This window comes from Trichoderma harzianum, assembly GCF_003025095.1.
Source record: "Trichoderma harzianum CBS 226.95 unplaced genomic scaffold M431scaffold_15, whole genome shotgun sequence".
Taxonomy (NCBI): domain Eukaryota; kingdom Fungi; phylum Ascomycota; class Sordariomycetes; order Hypocreales; family Hypocreaceae; genus Trichoderma; species Trichoderma harzianum.
The window spans coordinates 161704-178287 of record NW_020209263.1 but is presented as its reverse complement, the minus strand read 5'-3'; the positions used below and the strand labels follow the sequence as shown (position 1 = coordinate 178287).

At 49.2% G+C, this 16584-nt stretch overlaps 7 protein-coding genes across 7 annotated transcripts; 3 read left to right on the top strand and 4 right to left on the bottom strand.

Moving 5' to 3' along the window:
* Window positions 1–336: 336 nt before the first annotated feature.
* Window positions 337–1896, bottom strand: M431DRAFT_524017 (hypothetical protein). Its single transcript, XM_024920565.1, has 2 exons — window positions 1799–1896; window positions 337–1732 (listed from the first exon to the last, which is right to left on the bottom strand). The coding sequence occupies exons 1-2, from the start codon at window positions 1874–1876 to the stop codon at window positions 464–466; spliced, it is 1347 nt and encodes a 448-aa protein (XP_024769734.1). The 5' UTR covers window positions 1877–1896; the 3' UTR covers window positions 337–463.
* An 830-nt stretch (window positions 1897–2726) lies between these two features.
* M431DRAFT_96011 (hypothetical protein) lies at window positions 2727–4069 on the bottom strand (the record flags this gene model as incomplete). The annotated part of the gene is made up of 6 exons (XM_024924774.1): window positions 2727–2804; window positions 2869–3047; window positions 3109–3295; window positions 3387–3529; window positions 3594–3969; window positions 4025–4069. The coding sequence occupies 6 exons, from the start codon at window positions 4067–4069 to the stop codon at window positions 2727–2729; spliced, it is 1008 nt and encodes a 335-aa protein (XP_024769733.1).
* A 755-nt stretch (window positions 4070–4824) lies between these two features.
* Window positions 4825–6020, top strand: M431DRAFT_499507 (hypothetical protein; the record flags this gene model as incomplete). The annotated part of the gene is made up of 3 exons (XM_024917806.1): window positions 4825–5050; window positions 5119–5247; window positions 5317–6020. 3 exons carry the CDS (start codon window positions 4825–4827, stop codon window positions 6018–6020), a joined length of 1059 nt encoding a protein of 352 aa, XP_024769732.1.
* A 797-nt stretch (window positions 6021–6817) lies between these two features.
* On the top strand, window positions 6818–9030 carry M431DRAFT_541678 (hypothetical protein). The gene is made up of 3 exons (XM_024921104.1): window positions 6818–7123; window positions 7193–7475; window positions 7542–9030. The coding sequence occupies exons 1-3, from the start codon at window positions 6940–6942 to the stop codon at window positions 8734–8736; spliced, it is 1662 nt and encodes a 553-aa protein (XP_024769731.1). The 5' UTR covers window positions 6818–6939; the 3' UTR covers window positions 8737–9030.
* M431DRAFT_259852 (hypothetical protein) lies at window positions 9031–12019 on the bottom strand. The gene is made up of 2 exons (XM_024913858.1): window positions 10923–12019; window positions 9031–10815 (listed from the first exon to the last, which is right to left on the bottom strand). The coding sequence occupies exons 1-2, from the start codon at window positions 11817–11819 to the stop codon at window positions 9325–9327; spliced, it is 2388 nt and encodes a 795-aa protein (XP_024769730.1). The 5' UTR covers window positions 11820–12019; the 3' UTR covers window positions 9031–9324.
* A 558-nt stretch (window positions 12020–12577) lies between these two features.
* Window positions 12578–13034, top strand: M431DRAFT_259772 (hypothetical protein). Its single transcript, XM_024913856.1, has one exon. The coding sequence runs from the start codon at window positions 12689–12691 to the stop codon at window positions 13001–13003; it is 315 nt and encodes a 104-aa protein (XP_024769729.1). The 5' UTR covers window positions 12578–12688; the 3' UTR covers window positions 13004–13034.
* Window positions 13035–13930: 896 nt separating this feature from the next.
* On the bottom strand, window positions 13931–16567 carry M431DRAFT_95958 (hypothetical protein; the record flags this gene model as incomplete). Its single annotated transcript, XM_024924767.1, has 7 exons — window positions 13931–14483; window positions 14587–14752; window positions 14835–15198; window positions 15277–15562; window positions 15858–16065; window positions 16200–16280; window positions 16396–16567. The coding sequence occupies 7 exons, from the start codon at window positions 16565–16567 to the stop codon at window positions 13931–13933; spliced, it is 1830 nt and encodes a 609-aa protein (XP_024769728.1).
* Window positions 16568–16584: the final 17 nt, after the last annotated feature.

Genomic DNA, 16584 nt, shown 5'->3' with positions numbered 1-16584 from the left:
TCCCATGATTGAGCGCTTTTGTTATATCTTTGATATGTGGCTATTACTCAGCCTAAACGGGATTATGAATAAAGATGCCGATACCAGCTCGAAATCAATGAGTGTTAATGTGTTGGAACAGCCACGCAATAATACTACTATGTGGTTTCACATAGGACAGCACAATGATGTGATTGAAACGTGAAACAAACACTACTCATCAGTACCATATTATACACGTGTTATTATTGACTGCGTTGAAATTCGCGATAGTAAAGGGGGGAAGGGATACGGGATGGTTAGGCTGCGGTATGTAGTTCTCAGTCAACAGATTCAGAGGATTCCTTTAACTCTTTTAGATTATTGATATCTCTCTAATGCAAAGCACAAACGCCCAACACCGTTTCCTCATTGTGACACACTACCTGCATGAACCGAGTTCCTTTCTCAAAACTTTGTTTGCTGGTCAATTTCGTCACAAATTTCATCCAGGCGGAAGAGAAGCGGCTTCGATCAAATCAGGCAAACGGTCTTTTCGATACCCAGGTCCATAAGCTAGGCAATGTGACGCTTGCGTAGCTAGAAACCGTATAAAGGTAGATTCCGAGAATCTCACAGTCCGTTTGGTAGGGGCTCGTTGAGTTGGGGTTGTCGTCACTCTGCTTCCTCCCTGTGGCACAGCGGGGAAAAACACGTTTGCATTAATCAGATTGGGCTTTCTCGTAGAATCGTTCTCCATCTGTGCTTCGTGAGAGTTGTCCCGTTGCTCTAGATCAAGTTCGAGGATATCTTGGGTTATCCTCCGAAGTCCATGGTGTAGCAAATAAGCCTCGACGCCGCTCGCATTAAGCAGCGACTGTTGCAGACTGGAGCTATGTCGCTTCTGCGTTTGAATATCATTCAACGCCTCGGAATCCACAGCAGGACTCAATGTGAGAAAACCTTCATTGTCTTGGGCATTCAGGATCTGAAACCCCGTTATGCCCAGTCGATAGGCTTCTCGCTGCCCCGGCCCCAAGAACCATCGAATGTTGAATAATAATTCATCCCTCGAGTGTAACTTGAGCGCATAGCGAAATATATCCTTGGCCGCATCTGAGCACAACGGGTCGTTTGCCTCCAACAGAATGTAGTAGACATAGTATAGGGTGGCCTGGATGATGAGAGTACTCATTGACTGAGCTACGGGATGTCCAACGACTTGGCCAAGAGTAGCCGTGTATGAAAAAGGTAGATCCTTTGTCCAACCATTTCCCAGTACATTGGTAGGAGACCCGGTAAGCTCGGGAAACGAAGATGGAGTTGAGTCGTATTGGTCAAGAAGACCCCATAGGCTGCTCGAATATTGTGAGTTCCAAATCGGCAAAGCTGAGACTGGTTGGGATGAGCCTGTCTCTCCGAAGATTGTTTCTGGCCCAATTATCATCTCGTTACCATGATTCCGGGCCGGCTGCGGAGTTGATTGGTGGATGTCACCCTGATTTCCAGTGTCGGGAGAGTCCCACCTTGGGTCCGACGAACTTGCAGCTAAAGTGAGAAAGGTGTGGATGGACTCTTGGAGCCTCCCTGCCAACACAAGGTCCTTTTGCTTCTGATTCGACTGGATAACATGATTCACAAGAGTGAGGAAGGTATCCCCCATCCGGTCAACTATGTCTTCAAGCTGGGATATTCGCAGCTCACTTGCAGCCTCAGTGGCTCGTTTGCGAGCTCTGAATATGCTTTGAGCTTGTCTGTTCTTTTCTCTTTGAATCTACGTTGTCAAGTAAGCTCGCACTGTTTGATTAGGTTATTAGAACACCGGATAGCACTGACGAACCTTTGCGGATGAATCGGCAACACTCCCATCTTTCCGAGGGCGCCCCTTGCCCCTCTTCGAGACTCCCCGTGCGGACATGTTATGTCGAAAAGCAGTTGGATGATGGGGTACCACTGCCGATGACGGTCAAAACAGTCAAGCATGCCGTTTTGAAGCTGAGAGACGGAGCAATCATTGAGGCGAAACTCTCTGACTAAGTGGTAGAATGCTCCGGACATGAAAGATTGCTTACTTATCAGTTGCTTGTAAGCTGGAGGACTTTAGAGTTTAGATCGGCAAATTTACGTATAGCGTCCGATCGATTGAGCAAGGTAGCCCATTGGGCACAAGCCACCAACCGAGATTGATAGCTCTTTAACTGTGCCAATTGCGCCAATGGGAGCTTTTCTCATCTGACTTATCCCGGCTTTGAGATTCGTGTTTCTCTAAGATATTGGCACTATTGTTTGCCCGGCTTGTTAATCTCGTACATTACATATCCAAAGATAGTGGATAAAGTAGCTTTTACTCGTGTAGGTGCTGTTACTGCTGTTACTAATATGGTGAAACTATTGAAGTTGGGGCGACTGGTTACGCTGGATGAAGAGTAAGGTTAGTGATAACCATAATATGGCTTACGCGAGCAAGCTAACGGCGAAAGGATGGAATTTGACAATAATTTCCACACAGAAATAGACTCTACACAGACATAAATGCCGATGAACCTTTTACAAAGCTAGATACAACTAAATATGATCAGCCATTCACAATGTACAAAGCCCATACATGCCTCAGTTTCCATAGTTCACCTTGTTTTTACATAAATAAGATCCTGTTCTACGTAAAGGAAAATGCACAGTGCAAGAGCTTTAAACGACATTGGCATATTTTTCCTTAAACAGAGCTACCGACAAGAGAACTATTCGGCATAATTCGCAGATATTGCAAATCACTTGCTGACAAAACGAAAAAACTCGGTCCAATCTTGTGCCGCGATCCACTGTTTCCAACTCGTAAGCTCTACTACCTGCAAATTGGCAATGTTAGAAAGCGTCATTTGCTATATAGCCAGGCTAAGATCAGAGCCCTACCTTGCTCATATCAACTATCGGAATCTCCGTTTGGAATTTTCTCAGATCACCCAATTCTTCCAGACATCTCATCTGTTCGTAAATCTCCAGAGCCATGAATTCGGGCCCTCCAAGCTGGCCAACCCTGTCAATGAACTCCTTCGACGACAGAGTTTCAATCCTAGCCTTGACACCAACAACTATAATTCAAGTCAGTGGGTGACATATCGCAGGCTAAGTTGTGAAGATCAAGATGATTACCATCTGCCCATTGTCCAATTAGATCTTGGGCGGAAAAGAACTCGCCAACAATTATCGCCATCTTTTGGAAGTAGCTTTGCGGCTTCTCAATGACTGCCCCAAACACCTTGCCCAAATCTTCAATACTCAAATATGACAGATTCAAGGTACCACCGTTGGGGTACCATGCAACATATTCATCGCCAACCTAGGGTTTCACACTTAGCTTTAACCAATTAAAAGAAAGAGGACTTCGCTGGGTGTATAAGTAGCAAAACCAAAGAGAAAGTGACACGTACCTTCCTTGGGCCGCCAAGCATTGGGTAGAACTTTTGGTCAAAAGTAAGATAGTTCTCATAGTATATGGGAGAGAATATCAGGGTTGTCTTTGCCCACAGATCCGGTTTGGCTCTGATGTAATGATTCAAAACCGCTTTAGTGTCTACCGAACGTTTAGCCTGGTAATAACCCGAAAACGGGCACAAACATGAGGAAAATAGACATACTGAAGTGATACATGTTTCTCCATTTCATGTCGGATAGAGGTGCAAAGTCCAGCAAGGTTCCAAAGACGAAGTGTTTCAAGCTTTTCGTACCAGCAGCAACCTCGATAGCCGCCATACCGTCTGTGATTTCTGTATTGAGGTTGGCCGAAACGGCATTATTCTGAGTATTCCAATAGTCCGTAACTAAGAAAATTACTTCTGCTCCTGAAAACGCTTCCACCAGACTCTGCCTGTCTGCAAAGCTTGCCTGAACAAGGGATACATTGGGGCCTAGTGACAAGAGTGCCTGTGCATTCGGCTTTTCCGGGGATCTTGTAATGGCGTGGATTTTAGCATTAGGATAGGTTTTGGCAAGATGCCTCACGACGGCCCCTCCCTAGCCCGAGGTTAGTCGACTGATGCTTACATGCAGAGGCAGTAGAATGAATCACCTGCTGGCCTGTCGCTCCAAGGATGGCAAATGTTTCGTATTGCATGGTTAATGATGAAGTCAGGATTTTTAATTATGACAAAGAGGAGTTGTGCAGAAGAAGAAGAGGCAAATCACAAGTTTCACGCCGTGGATGGGAATCATGGGATCGTTTCTTATAACTACGGAAGTTCTACTGAGACAACTGCAATGTTACTATAATTTGAGTTTACCATGGAGAGAAAGAGAGAGAAAGACTGTTCTTTTCTCCTCGATCATTAGGCGGATTCATAACGGTGGCGTGCAAGTTGCTTGGGGGCACAAGTCTAGGATCTGACGCCAACACGGGCGCTTGACAAATGATCCCGAAACAAGAAGCCAATCACGGCAACTACCGAAACACCAGACGGAAACATATTGAATCATACCTTGAATCATACCTTGTAATGCACCTTTGCTGGTGACATTGGTCACTTTGGTAACTGGTTTGTAGAAACACATCAGTAAGCCAGAATAGATATTCTGTTGTTAATTAAAGTTCAAATAGTGTAGAGCTGCTATCTTTTATTACGCAAGATTCCAAAAAACACATTATTCAAATGTTCCGGCTGGGCTAACTCTGTCTTATGATGGAGAATAAATCCAAAGCGCTATAGCTAGCTCTTCTATTAAATTCGAACCATCTGTCAGTCTGCCGCCACCCGCCATATATGGATGGCCTTTCCCTAAACTCAACGAACTATATAAATGCTCATCTCTCTTCCATCTTTCAATAAGCAACATATTGTACAAAGCAACGTATTTATACCGCCCAATATCACTATGAAGGAAGCTATTGTTCTGCCCAGCTTGGAAGTCGAGATTCTCGACAGCCAGATCCCCACTCCAGGAGACGAAGAGGTCATTGTCAGAGTTGTGGCAATCGGACTGAATCCGATTGACTGGAAAGGCGCAGATCCCGAAGTTGCCATTCAACTCCACGGACACTTGAAAGCAAAACAATACGCAAATCCGGGCAAGGATGTTGCTGGCTACGTGCACGCAGTTGGTAAGACTATCCCATTTACTTGCTTATAGATAAGAAATGGCACCGTATAATAACATCTGGCTACCTAGGGTCCAAAGTCTACGAATTCAAGCCAGGCGATCGTGTTCAAAGTACCAATCATGGAAGTGGATTTGCTGAATACTCTGTTGGCCCAAGGCACACGACATACATCTTACCAGACTCGGTATCTTTTGATGGTATGTATACCCCATAACTGCCCATGATGTTACCCCAATCAATTGCTAACGTGGACCGGCGATTCTAAGTGGCTGTTACGTTCGGACTGAGCTACATCACAGCTGCATTGAATCTGTACAAAGAACTGCGCTTGCCTGAGCCTTGGGTCCCCGCAGAAGATCCCACGCCTCTCGTCATATATGGTGCCGCTTCGTCAGTTGGGGCGTTTGCAGTGAAGCTTGCCTCTCTATCCAACATCCACCCGATTTATGCCGTTGCGGGGCGAGGAACAGAATTTGTAGAATCGCTTCTCGATAGCTCCAAGGGAGATCGTGTCATCGACTATCGCGAAGGCCCGGGTTTTGTCACTGCCGAGATCCAAAGACTGGCCCCGAAGCTCGAGTATGGGCTAGATGCTATCAGTACACCTGATACAACGTCCGTCATGGTAAAACTCATGGACCCTGTCAAGGGGCGTCTCAGCATGGTTCTTCCTCAAGAATTGCCACCGCAAGTCGCTGCCGGGATTAAGACGACTGTGTCGTTTGCACCGGCACTCTGGGAGCCAAACGACGTCAACAGTTCTGAAGTTGAGCGCAGGGATCTCACTGCGCTGAAGTCGTTTGCACATGTATATTTTCGCTACCTCTCCGATGCGTTGGCTAATGGTATCATCTCACATCATCCTTTTGAAGTCGTTGATGGTGGGTTCGGTGGGATCTCGAGAGCGCTGGAGGACCTAAGAGACGGCAAGAATAGTGCGAGCAAGTATGTTATCCGTGTATCTGAGTGAGATGCTATTGCAACAATCCATCTTACATGGAATAAAGAGAGAGAAATATTTTGAAGAGTTAATTATAGAACAATGGACATGTAAATGAGCCTTGTCACAATGCTGCAGTTCATGCTAAGAAAGTAGTTTTGGCCCAACGTAGAATATTGCCATCAAGCTCAGGGAGGTAGCTGTGTTGAAAGTCTGAAGCATCGCTTGGGGATGTCTACTTCATCGCAGAGTATTTTGATTCGTCAGAGGTGAAAAGCGAATGGTGCTTATTATTAGCTAATGTGCAAATTCGGTTGACATCCACCTCTAAACCACGAACAGAAAATAAATATTTTGACGGCTGAATTATTTATAGTCTCTACATCTATTTCGCAATTCACATCTCAAAAAGCGGACATGTTAGTAAAACCCCCGACTCAATTTATCAACCCATCCTAGCCGTCAAACTAGCAACACATCTAGCTCCAATCCCCTAAGCAGACTATCACCCACGGAGAGATATTAATAACTTTTCCGTATCTCTAAAATAAACAACACACCGAGATTTATAAGCCGTTTAGGGGAAACAAGCCTATCATCGTAGGCTCATATGCTTCGTGTGGACGCAGTATCCCAACTTGTCGCCGAAACTGAGCCACGTAATAAGGTTGACGCCCAATTTTTTTTCTCTCCGGGTTTCCACAATCTGGCGTTTGACAGGTAGAATGCTTTGGAATCTTTTGCTGTAGCTATGCAGGACTTGATAATTCAGGCGTTGAAGTTTTTGTACATTGTCTAGATTTCGAGTATATGATGAGACTCAACCCGCCCCATTCTTCAACAGAAGATAATCCCCAAGGACTACCAGTTGCTCCAAAACTGTCCAAATTAAAGAGAAATAAGAGAAAAAAAATCTCCTTTATCACGTCACTCAAAACAAACCAGGCCAATGGATCCGCCCAAGCAAGCGGTTCCAGTCATATCAGATGGCAACACAACCGACGACACGGAAAGACAGGGGCCATCTGAAAATGAAAAGGCAGTCGACACTTCGCCGCCCTTGAATCAATCCATCTCGTCCTGGAAATGGTATTCCATTTGCGTAGGGTTGTACCTCACCGCTGTTCTATATGGTATGGCTTTGACATGAAACAAAAAGAGATTATTACATTATCCTCAGCAAACTAACAAAATACTCGCAGGCCTAGACACCTCCATAGCAGCAGACGTCCAAGGCCCCGTCTTGGAATCTCTAGGAGAAATCGAGAAGCTGTCCTGGGTCGGCATCGGCTTTCCTATGGGCTCTGTCGCCACGATCCTGTTGCTCGGCTCTCTCTATGGTTCCTTTGAAATCAAATGGCTCTATCTCGCAAGCATAATCCTGTTTGAAGTCGGAAGCGCTGTATGCGGAGCTGCACCGTCGATGAACGCCATGATTGTGGGTAGAGTCGTGGCGGGAGTTGGAGGAGCCGGAATGTATCTTGGGTGAGACAGCCAGCATATGATATAGAATCTCAAGAGTTTTTACACTGACCAAATTGTGTCATCTAGCTGCCTCCACTACATAGCCGTCTTCACCAGCCTCAAAGAACGAGCCCTCTACAACGCCCTCGTCGGCCTCTGCTGGGGAACAGGCTGCATCCTCGGCCCCGTCGTCGGCGGCGCATTCGCCAGCAGCGGCGCCACCTGGCGATGGTCCTTCTACATCAACCTCGTCCTGGCCGCCGTCACAGCGCCAGTCTACATCCTCTGGTTCCCTCGCCACAATCCCCAGCCTACAACCCCCGCAAGGGAGAAGCTAGCAGCCGTTGATTGGGTTGGAGCCGTGCTGAACGCAGCTACTTTTACGCTCTTTATGGTTGTTCTGGCGTATGCTGGCACCGCTTGGGATTGGAGTTCTGGGGGCTCAATTGGTCTTTGGGTTGCTTTTGGCTTTTCTCTTGTCAGTTACGCTGTTCAGCAGGCGTTTTGCATCTTCACGACTGAGCAGAACCGGCTGTTCCCCGTTCAGTTCCTCAAACGACGGACGATGCTTCTCCTCTACTTCACGACTGCGAGTGCCTCTGCAAGTCTCTTCGTAACAGTCTACTACGTACCCCTATTCTTCCAATTCACCGAAAACGACTCGGCAATCAAGGCCGCCGTGCGCTTGCTCCCCTTTATAACGCTCAACGTCAGCTTCACCATGGTCTCAGGCGCCCTGCTGCCCGTGTTTGGCTATTACATGCCGTGGTACCTACCCTCAGGAGCCCTCATGCTAATCGGAGGCGCGCTCATGTTCGTCGTGAAACCCACCACCAGCGTCGGTGCGATATACGGATATGAGATTCTCATTGCAGTTGGTTCCGGTCTCGCGGCGCAGCTTGCCTATGCAATTGCCCCCGCCAAGGCAAAAGCGAACGAAACTTCCGCCGCCATTGGATTCATCAATGTAGCTCAGCTGGGCTCGATCGCCATTGCACTGGCAATCTCCGGTTCCATCTATCAAAACCTCGGGCTGAGATATCTTCGGGACGCCTTGCGCGAGTTTGACTACAGCCAGGCGGACCTAAAGTCGGCACTTGCTGGCGCCAAGTCTGTTATATTGACGCATAGCGATGCACATGTCAGGGAGCTGGCTATTGGCGCGATTGTAAAAACTATCAGTTCGCTCTATGGCCTCGTCATTGCTGCAGCGGCTTTGACTCTGGTCAGTGCCGTGTTGATGAGACGCGAGAGGCTGCAGTTGGAGGTTGCAGCAGGCTAGTTTGGCCTGGCTGCTATTACATGTATTGGTTTTTACAAGAAAATTGGTTTAGATAACGGATTCACGTATAGACGGCATAAATTGAGACGTTTAGATTATAGTTGTCATGTTGTGCTTTGATAAGACATAGCTGGAGCTATCTGCTCACTTCCCTCCAGAATATAAAAAAGTTCTTCCTACAGGGCACCTATATGGAAAAGAAAATGAAAATGATAAAAGAAAAGATAAATAACAGAAATCAGATCACCATGCAAATATGCTCACGACGAAAAAAGAGCGGCGTATCCCCCAATGGTAAAGAGAATGTCTCATCATTTCCATTTCATACTCTCATAACAAAAAGAAAAAGAGAAAAGGAAAAGAGAAAAAACATTATTCGTTTGCTTATTTTCTTCAAGAGTCAAACTCCTGGATAAATTCCTTAAACATGTCGCTTCGCTCTTCTCTGATGAATCAATTACTTGTCGAGTAGTCTCATATCCAACTCCATCTGTCCTTCCCACGCACTGTTTGTCTTCTCGCTCTCTGCTTTGTGGTATCATCTTAAACAGCCTCCTCTTTTTGCCATCACTGTCGATCAATCTCCATTTAAACACTCCCTATAACCAACTCCTCGCGGCCAGACATGGAGTCGACAGTCAGACTCGACCTGCCATCGCCCTTGGTTCCATCGATACGCTTGATGATGCCTCCCGCCCGCGTATATTTGATATCCTTGCCTCGAATGTCCTGTGAGCCCGAGAAGGTAGTCATGGAAAACTTCCCCTCCCACGAAGCGGGATAGTTGAGTTTAAAGTCTCCACTGACGGAAGCATGGTGAGACTTGAGGTCGGTTAGTCCGTGCGGTTGCTCATCACCTCCACCGTTGGCAGCAGCAGCCATGCTCGGCTTAACATCCATGTACGGTGGCGGGGGAAGCTTGGTTAGCCGCTCGTCAGGGTGAATGATGATCCAAGGCTCGTCGTTCTTCGGTTCATCATCATCGCGGGCAGGAGGCTCCAGTGGATCGGAGTGGCCGCCAATGCTAGCGGCAGAGTGTTTCCACAGCGGCTCAAAGACTGTCAATGCAGTCTGTCCACTCTTTGTGTCGGTCGAAATGGAGGGTGGTGAAGAGCTAGAGCCAAAGATTGGTTGTAGCCTGATCTTTTGGTCGCCAGACACCGTCTCGAATTTAGCCGTTGAGGTAAAAGCCAAGTCGGCTTTAATCTCACCAGAGGCGGACGACACGCTGACGGCGTAGTCTCGCGGTGGGAACCTTTCCTCGCGATTTTTATCACTGTCGTAGCCCAAGGGTTCAGTCAACTTGATATGTCCGGATACAGAGTCGATGTTGAGCACAGCCTGTTCAGGCTTCTTGTCAGACGAGGGCTTCGGGGTGATGTCAGTCTTGATATCGCCGGAAACCGTGTGAACCTTGAGAAGGTCGTATAGAGGGAACCAGCCGGTAACATCGCCACTGACAGTCTCGACGATGATACTTCGTGAGGCGAGAGTGTACGGCGCCACATCCCCCGACACACGACCCGTAGTAACATCTCCTGCGACGGTTTTGATCTGGGCATCAGTAGCAGAGCTCAGAACAAGACCATCTCTGACAGCGACATCCAGGTGAATAGCATCGACGAGGATCGACTCGAGCGCTGCTTCACGGGGAATGGACACTGTAATTCGAACTTGAATGCATGGCTGCCAGGAGCTGGGGCTACTCCAGGTGACCCAGCGGGGGATAACGACTTCAAATCGTTGGTCCCGCTTGTTAAACTCAACATCGACGTGAAGGCCCTGGTAGTTGGTCGTGATTTCAAGCTGAATGTCGCCGGTAGACGAGGGATCGACAGGCTGCAAGATGACTTCGCCGTATACATTTGGTGTGACTCCTCGGTGGTTTCCATTGTCCTTCTCAAGCGTCTGAACGATGCTTAGCTTCTTGTTGTTGCCAAAGCTGATGACCTCGTTTATCTTCGCCGACTTGTGCGGCTCACCCAAGCAGTTTCTGCTATTCCTAGGAGGCCACGACATTGGGGGAGGGTTGTTGGTCGGAGGGGCTTTTACAGGTGACTCGTCAATGATGCCAGGCTTCTAAATTGTCTTGTTAGGTGATCACAGTAATACAAGGATTGCAGCACTTTTGTATAGATTCATTACTCCCATGAGGAAAGAAATGGCACGAGCTGAGCTTTACTCACCTTGGGGCTACTAATGTTTATGGTGCTGCCGAAGAGGGCAACTATAATAGAAATGATGACGAGGACACCAAGGATGGTTCGAATCCTTTTCCTCGTAGTAGAAGAGTTGGTCGAGTTCCTAATCCTTCGCCACAGTGGCTCTCGAGCTCCGTTTGATGCTCCGCCCATAGACTCGGGCTGACGTGGGAGTAAGGTCTGGTTCTCCTCAGGCACACCCATAGTTTCGGCACCGGCTTGTGGGGGGGCAAAGGTCTGATAACCGGAGGACAACGGCGAAGAAGCGGAAGGGGAGTATGCGGGAGGTGCGTCAGATGGCCGACGAACCGTATACTGTCTGGGTGTCTGGCTTGCAGGACTTGTAGGCTGAAAGGACGATATCTCTTCGTCAATGCTACGTCTGTGATGATGGCCAGAAGAGGAGGGGGATGACGACGACGCTGAAGCCGGCGTCGACTGATAATGGGTATCAAGCCGGGGATACGGCGCAACAGGGGAGGATTGAGAAGGATGGGAAGGGCTGTAGAAGCCAGCTTGGCCCTGAGAAAACGGCACGGGCTGGTGATGAGGCTGGCTATCAGTCAAAGGGGTTGACCGGCCAGCAGAGGCACTATTTATCAGCCTCTCCTCCTCAGCCTCCTTGGCCTTTGCAGCAGCTCGATCCTCGTTCAGAGTCGGGTCCTCCACCATGACATTGGGCACAAAAGGCACGTTTGCTGATTGGCGCTGCTGCCGAACGGGAGGGGATGGCGATGACGTTGCGGCCTCTTCTAGACCGGAAGACGACGCGTGGAAGTAGCCGTCAGCGGGCGACAGCGCATCCGCATCCGCATCGTTCTGGTCGTCATTCCAGGGATTATCATCGCCCGAGTAAAGGTTATCGGAGTACGGGGCCGGCATGTCGTCAGACCCGTCAGGAACCGAGCAGAAGATGCAGCCAGCGGGAACAAGAGTCACGGCGAGCTGACGAAGGCCTGCCTGTGTCTAGCCTTTAGAAGCCTTTAGATGAGGCGACAGATGCAGAGTGGGTTGCACCAACAAGCCGCCGGCAGTGGAGTTGCAGCCCTTTTGCTTTTTGGCGATTGGGAAATTGCGATTGAATTTAAGACAAGACGCGCGTTGGGAGTCCGGCAAGCTGCTCGTATCCTCTGCCAAAAGGCCTCTATTTAGCAGAAGCGAACAGCCAGATGGGGGAAAGGCAGAGGAAGAGAAGGGAAAAGAGGGAGAGGCCGCGAGAGGAAGCGAAGGTGGTGTTGAAGAGCCGGATAAGCTCCCTAGTAATTGTGCTATACATGCCAATATGTACACTCGCTCGCTGATAGCAGTCAGTTCACCAAGCACATGGCCTGTAAGCGCGCTCAACTTTACCCCGTCGCTACCTGGCTGCTACATGCGGCCACCTCGTGTGAGCAGCCAGTTCTTGCGTCCGTTCAAGGTACTATCCATGTCCAAATGCCTTCTTTCCAGGCTCTGTTCTCCTCTCCGCCTCTCCACACCTCCATCTGCTCCTTCCGATCCGCTAATCCATTGACTCTTCGGACCCGCTGAGGTTGCGATAAAAGAAGAGCCGCTACTTTGTATTACTCACACAACCAAACAACCAACCTCCCCTCTAAAACCCATGACTGAACAGTCATCCCAATAACTCAATTGATGAAAAAATCTTCCTCTCAATTCAGAATCAAACAAAGGGCAACAAGAATAGACAAACATACAGAAAAAGAAGATGAAAATTCACAAAATATTCCAACTTGCAAAAGGCGCACGCCATGCCAACAATCCCGCTAATGCCATTTGCAAAAGTCCCCCCAACCCGTCCACCACCTAACCCCAAGCTAACTCCAAATCAAGCAAGAAAGGAACAAAGCCAACCCCCAATCAGCAGCAGCCTCCAGCGAATTAGTTCCGGGCGCTGGAGCTCTTTTGTTTTTCTTCTCTTCTCCTCTTACGGGTACGGCGACGCCATACGTGTAAGCTCCTCGCTACGGGCCGGGGGCCACGCACGTGCTGTGATTCGTTTTTACTTGCTTTTTGCTTCTTTTGCCTTTATGCAAGTTTGCTTGCTACTGTACCCCGTCCGATAAAATCTCCAACTCCCACGAGGCTGCGTAAGCGAGCAACGTAACCCGGAGACAAAGCGCGCTCGTCATTCGGCGCATCTCTGATGAATCAATGACAACAACTCCCCCCAACGTCCATCACTTTCTCTTTCCCGCCACTCTTCCTCCTCCTCCATGTCATGATGGCTGCTGCCCCCTTCCACACAGCTTTTTAGCTTCCCGATTGCCCAATCCCCCTGCTGCCTGGTCATGGCGTCGGCCAGCTGAGCAAAAAAGGCGCTGGGCAAATCAAGCAATAAAGACGCTCGGCCAAGACGCCGGCTCCAGAAATTGCCCCGGCCCTTGCCCACCGGTCACGGAGCTCCTCGTCTCCACTTTTCCGGGTACCGATCCCGACGTAAGACTTCACAAATTGGCAACTCCCTCTCTTTTTACGGCTCCTAGTTCCGTTCAATGCAATGGTTCATTGAGAACCAAGTCTCTTACAGAATCTATAACATGGTAGCTAAATTTCGTACATTCCTTCCTATGCGTTAGCGTCCCTTCGTGAAGCTTCTCGAGTGGAAAGAGTCGGTTTCCAACCAACTCTCTCTTCTATCCTTCGTTTCTAAATTTCTTCCCCTCCCCCGCCTCAGACTTTCAAAAATATGGAATGGTGGTTTCTCGTTTGCAACTCACCACATCGAAGCACTCAAATCAAGCACGTGGCTGCCGATCAAAAGCCAGCCCACTACCCTTCCGTAACCACTCGCCAGCAAATCCTGGCCTCATCTCGAGCTAAACAGACACCAATAAAAGGCCGTCCAAATGCGAATGAAGCTCGCTACCAACCAATATGTCCGACAAATGAGATTGACAATGCTAATGCAATAAATCGATGCGCGTATGGTATCATCATATCCTTTCTAAACTTGTTCGTTGAGCCAATGATTGATGAAAACATAAATTCAATCAGTGCAATGCGAGAATGCGTTTTGCGTTTTCGTACACCACCCACGTTATGCTCAACGCAGGGGCAACTTTGAGAAGATTTGGCGTCAGGCCCTTGTAGAGACCTCGAACTCCTTCGTGCTGGATCGTCTTCTGTGTGACGTCCCAGATTCCTGTGTAGGTTTGAGGGTGCATCACGGTGCCTTGCGTTTGTAATCGTGTCCGGACCACGTTCAACGGGTAGACAACCGACGCTCCAAAGGCTCCGGATGTTGCGCCGATGATGCCTGTCGCGATGTTGCCAGGCTCGGCGTCATCTTCGTGGCATCCTGCATATTTTGCGTAACGGATGCGGTAAGTATTCTTGAGGAATTCAAACATGCCCATGTCGATGGCACTGTATGGGAACATGCCAATCAATCCCATGGTGACACCTCGGTAGCAGGCTCGGAGGCCGCCATCAGCGTACATTTTCATGGCCGTCTGGCGAACGAGGGCACGCCCCTTAAGGCCGTCCTTGACCGTCTCGCACTGAAGTCGAAATTTGAGTGTATCGAGGGGATAGACGCAGAATCTGCATTTTCACAAGCCGTCAGAAAAATGATAAGGGAGAAGGAAGAATTGAAAGAAAGTCACGTCTCCGCAGAACAACGTAGGAGCCATCAGTGACCACTTACTGGGCAACCATTCCGGCCAGACCGCCAGCAACAAATTTTGAGTACGAATTTATGTTCTTGGCATCCCCATGGCCCTCGAAATTAGCCAGGGCACGCTTGGTCGCTTCGTACGATCCGAACTTGATGGCCGTCTCTGGCATGATTTTCACAACATTCAACCCGTTGCCTTTTCAGGTAAATGTCAACGTTAGCCCAGATAATATCAAAAGACACGCCGGCGTTAGGACTAGAAGGATATATAAGCTTACCAGCAAAAAAGCTGCGCAGTCCGCCCGATCGATACAAGTCCTTCACAGCATCGCTAAAGGGCCTCGCCGCATTTCTAAGCGCATCAACGATACGGCCTTGCTTCAGCGCTGTTACCGCCGTCTCGGCACCGCTGTTGGTGTTGACGAGCAAGTAGACCTTCAATCGGTCGAGAGGGGCCGTGGCCGTCCGCGACACTCCACCGGCGATGGCACCCGCAAGGAAGTAACCTGGATGGGGAGCAAAGTCTGTCAGTCTAAACTTCTTCTTGGTCGGTGCAGCTCCGGTAGAGGACTCTTCACGGTGCTCGATTGAGGTGCCATCGCCGTCGATCTGTGGAGTAGCACCTGCCCCTGACGGGCTTTGCTCGACTTCTGAAATCCCGATAGCAGACGCATGCGCCGTCGCGTCCACAAAACTTCCTCTTGCATGTTGTAACGGCACTTGGACCTCCGGCTCGACTGTCCCAGCAGCTTGCGCAGGAGATGGCGGAGGAGGTGATGGAAGCTCTGGGGGCGCCCTCGGATAGGAGGGAAAGGCAACTCGTAGGAGAGAGCCAAAGAGAATATTAAGAAAAGAGCTAGAGCCGGCCCTACCTAAGCCTTCCAGTGTTTCCCCACTCACAAGGGAGTCTCCCTCCGGCGTGACATTAACCACCGAGTAATAAAAGGACAACACGGCCTGCAAATGGGACGCATCCTGGTTCCCAGGCATGAAAAGCAAGAAGTTCCTGACGTTTGTTCGGTCAGCTGGTGAACGGTTTCCATGTCACAACCCATTCGGAGCATTTCTCCGTGAGGCATATAAATCATCAGGGCAAGCCAGGGGCGCATGTTTGGTGGTTTCAGGGGAAATCAGTCTTGTGGTGTTGAGTGAGCGTGCTCATTTGTCCAACTCAAGACCGCGGCACATGACCCCTTGGGAGTGCGCGCCTGACAGCGATCCGCCCCAGATCGATCAACCAGCCCCCAATCTATGCCCATAGCAAATCAAGGGAATATTTCTTTCGTTTTTGTCTCACTTACCGCCATTCGTCAAAACTGACGTATCCGTCGTTGTTCAAGTCCATGTCGCTGAAGAAGTCGTGCAGCCTGCGGTTTGATACAGTCAACCCCGCAGCCTTAAACGCTGCCTGGAGCTCTGTCTTGTCCAGCTTGCCGTTGCCGTCGCGATCGATGGATCTGAACAAGTCGTAGAGTTGGCTCTCCGCCTTTTGCACAAAAACTCGAAACTCTGCGAAACCACGCAAAAAAAAATCCCGTTAGTAGCCGTAGGTAGCTTGTGTTTGTAGCGCCTCCAAGCGGCAGCGGCTTTGCGTTGAGCAGAACACAAGCCCACGCCTTGCGCCAGAACAATAGACAACGCACCTTCATATTGAATCTTTCCATCGCCGTTGGTGTCAACCTCCTCCATGATCCTCTTCAACATGGCATCCGCATTCTTGAGCGCTGTTCGTAAGAGGTAAAAAAAAAACCGTCAACACCTAGACAAAAAATGCGGGGCGGGATGCGCAAACGCTGCGAAACAAAGGGAAAAGAAAGAGAAAAGAGGGAAAATCCTCACGATGGTCTATCTTCCGAAAGCCCTTCTGCAGGCCCTTCAGGTCCAACTCTCCATTGGCACAGGGCCCCAGCTGTGCCCAGAGAGCTTCAACGCGATCATGGTTTGGGTTCTGGTTCTGATTTTGCGGCTCACGAAGCCCCTTCTCCACCTCGGTAGCTGGCCTGGCTGTCATGGCTGTGGCATGTCTCG

Coding starts and splice junctions, on each gene's coding strand:
- M431DRAFT_524017 (XM_024920565.1), bottom strand. CDS start 1,876: ATGTCCGCACGGGGAGTCTCGAAGAGGGGCAAGGGGCGCCCTCGGAAA. Junction 1,733..1,798: donor TTGCCGATTCATCCGCAAAG/GTTCGTCAGTGC, acceptor TTGACAACGTAG/ATTCAAAGAGAAAAGAACAG.
- M431DRAFT_541678 (XM_024921104.1), top strand. CDS start 6,940: ATGGATCCGCCCAAGCAAGCGGTTCCAGTCATATCAGATGGCAACACA. Junction 7,124..7,192: donor CCTCACCGCTGTTCTATATG/GTATGGCTTTGA, acceptor AAATACTCGCAG/GCCTAGACACCTCCATAGCA. Junction 7,476..7,541: donor GGAGCCGGAATGTATCTTGG/GTGAGACAGCCA, acceptor TGTGTCATCTAG/CTGCCTCCACTACATAGCCG.
- M431DRAFT_259852 (XM_024913858.1), bottom strand. CDS start 11,819: ATGCCGGCCCCGTACTCCGATAACCTTTACTCGGGCGATGATAATCCC. Junction 10,816..10,922: donor TAAACATTAGTAGCCCCAAG/GTGAGTAAAGCT, acceptor AAGACAATTTAG/AAGCCTGGCATCATTGACGA.
- M431DRAFT_259772 (XM_024913856.1), top strand. CDS start 12,689: ATGCCAACAATCCCGCTAATGCCATTTGCAAAAGTCCCCCCAACCCGT.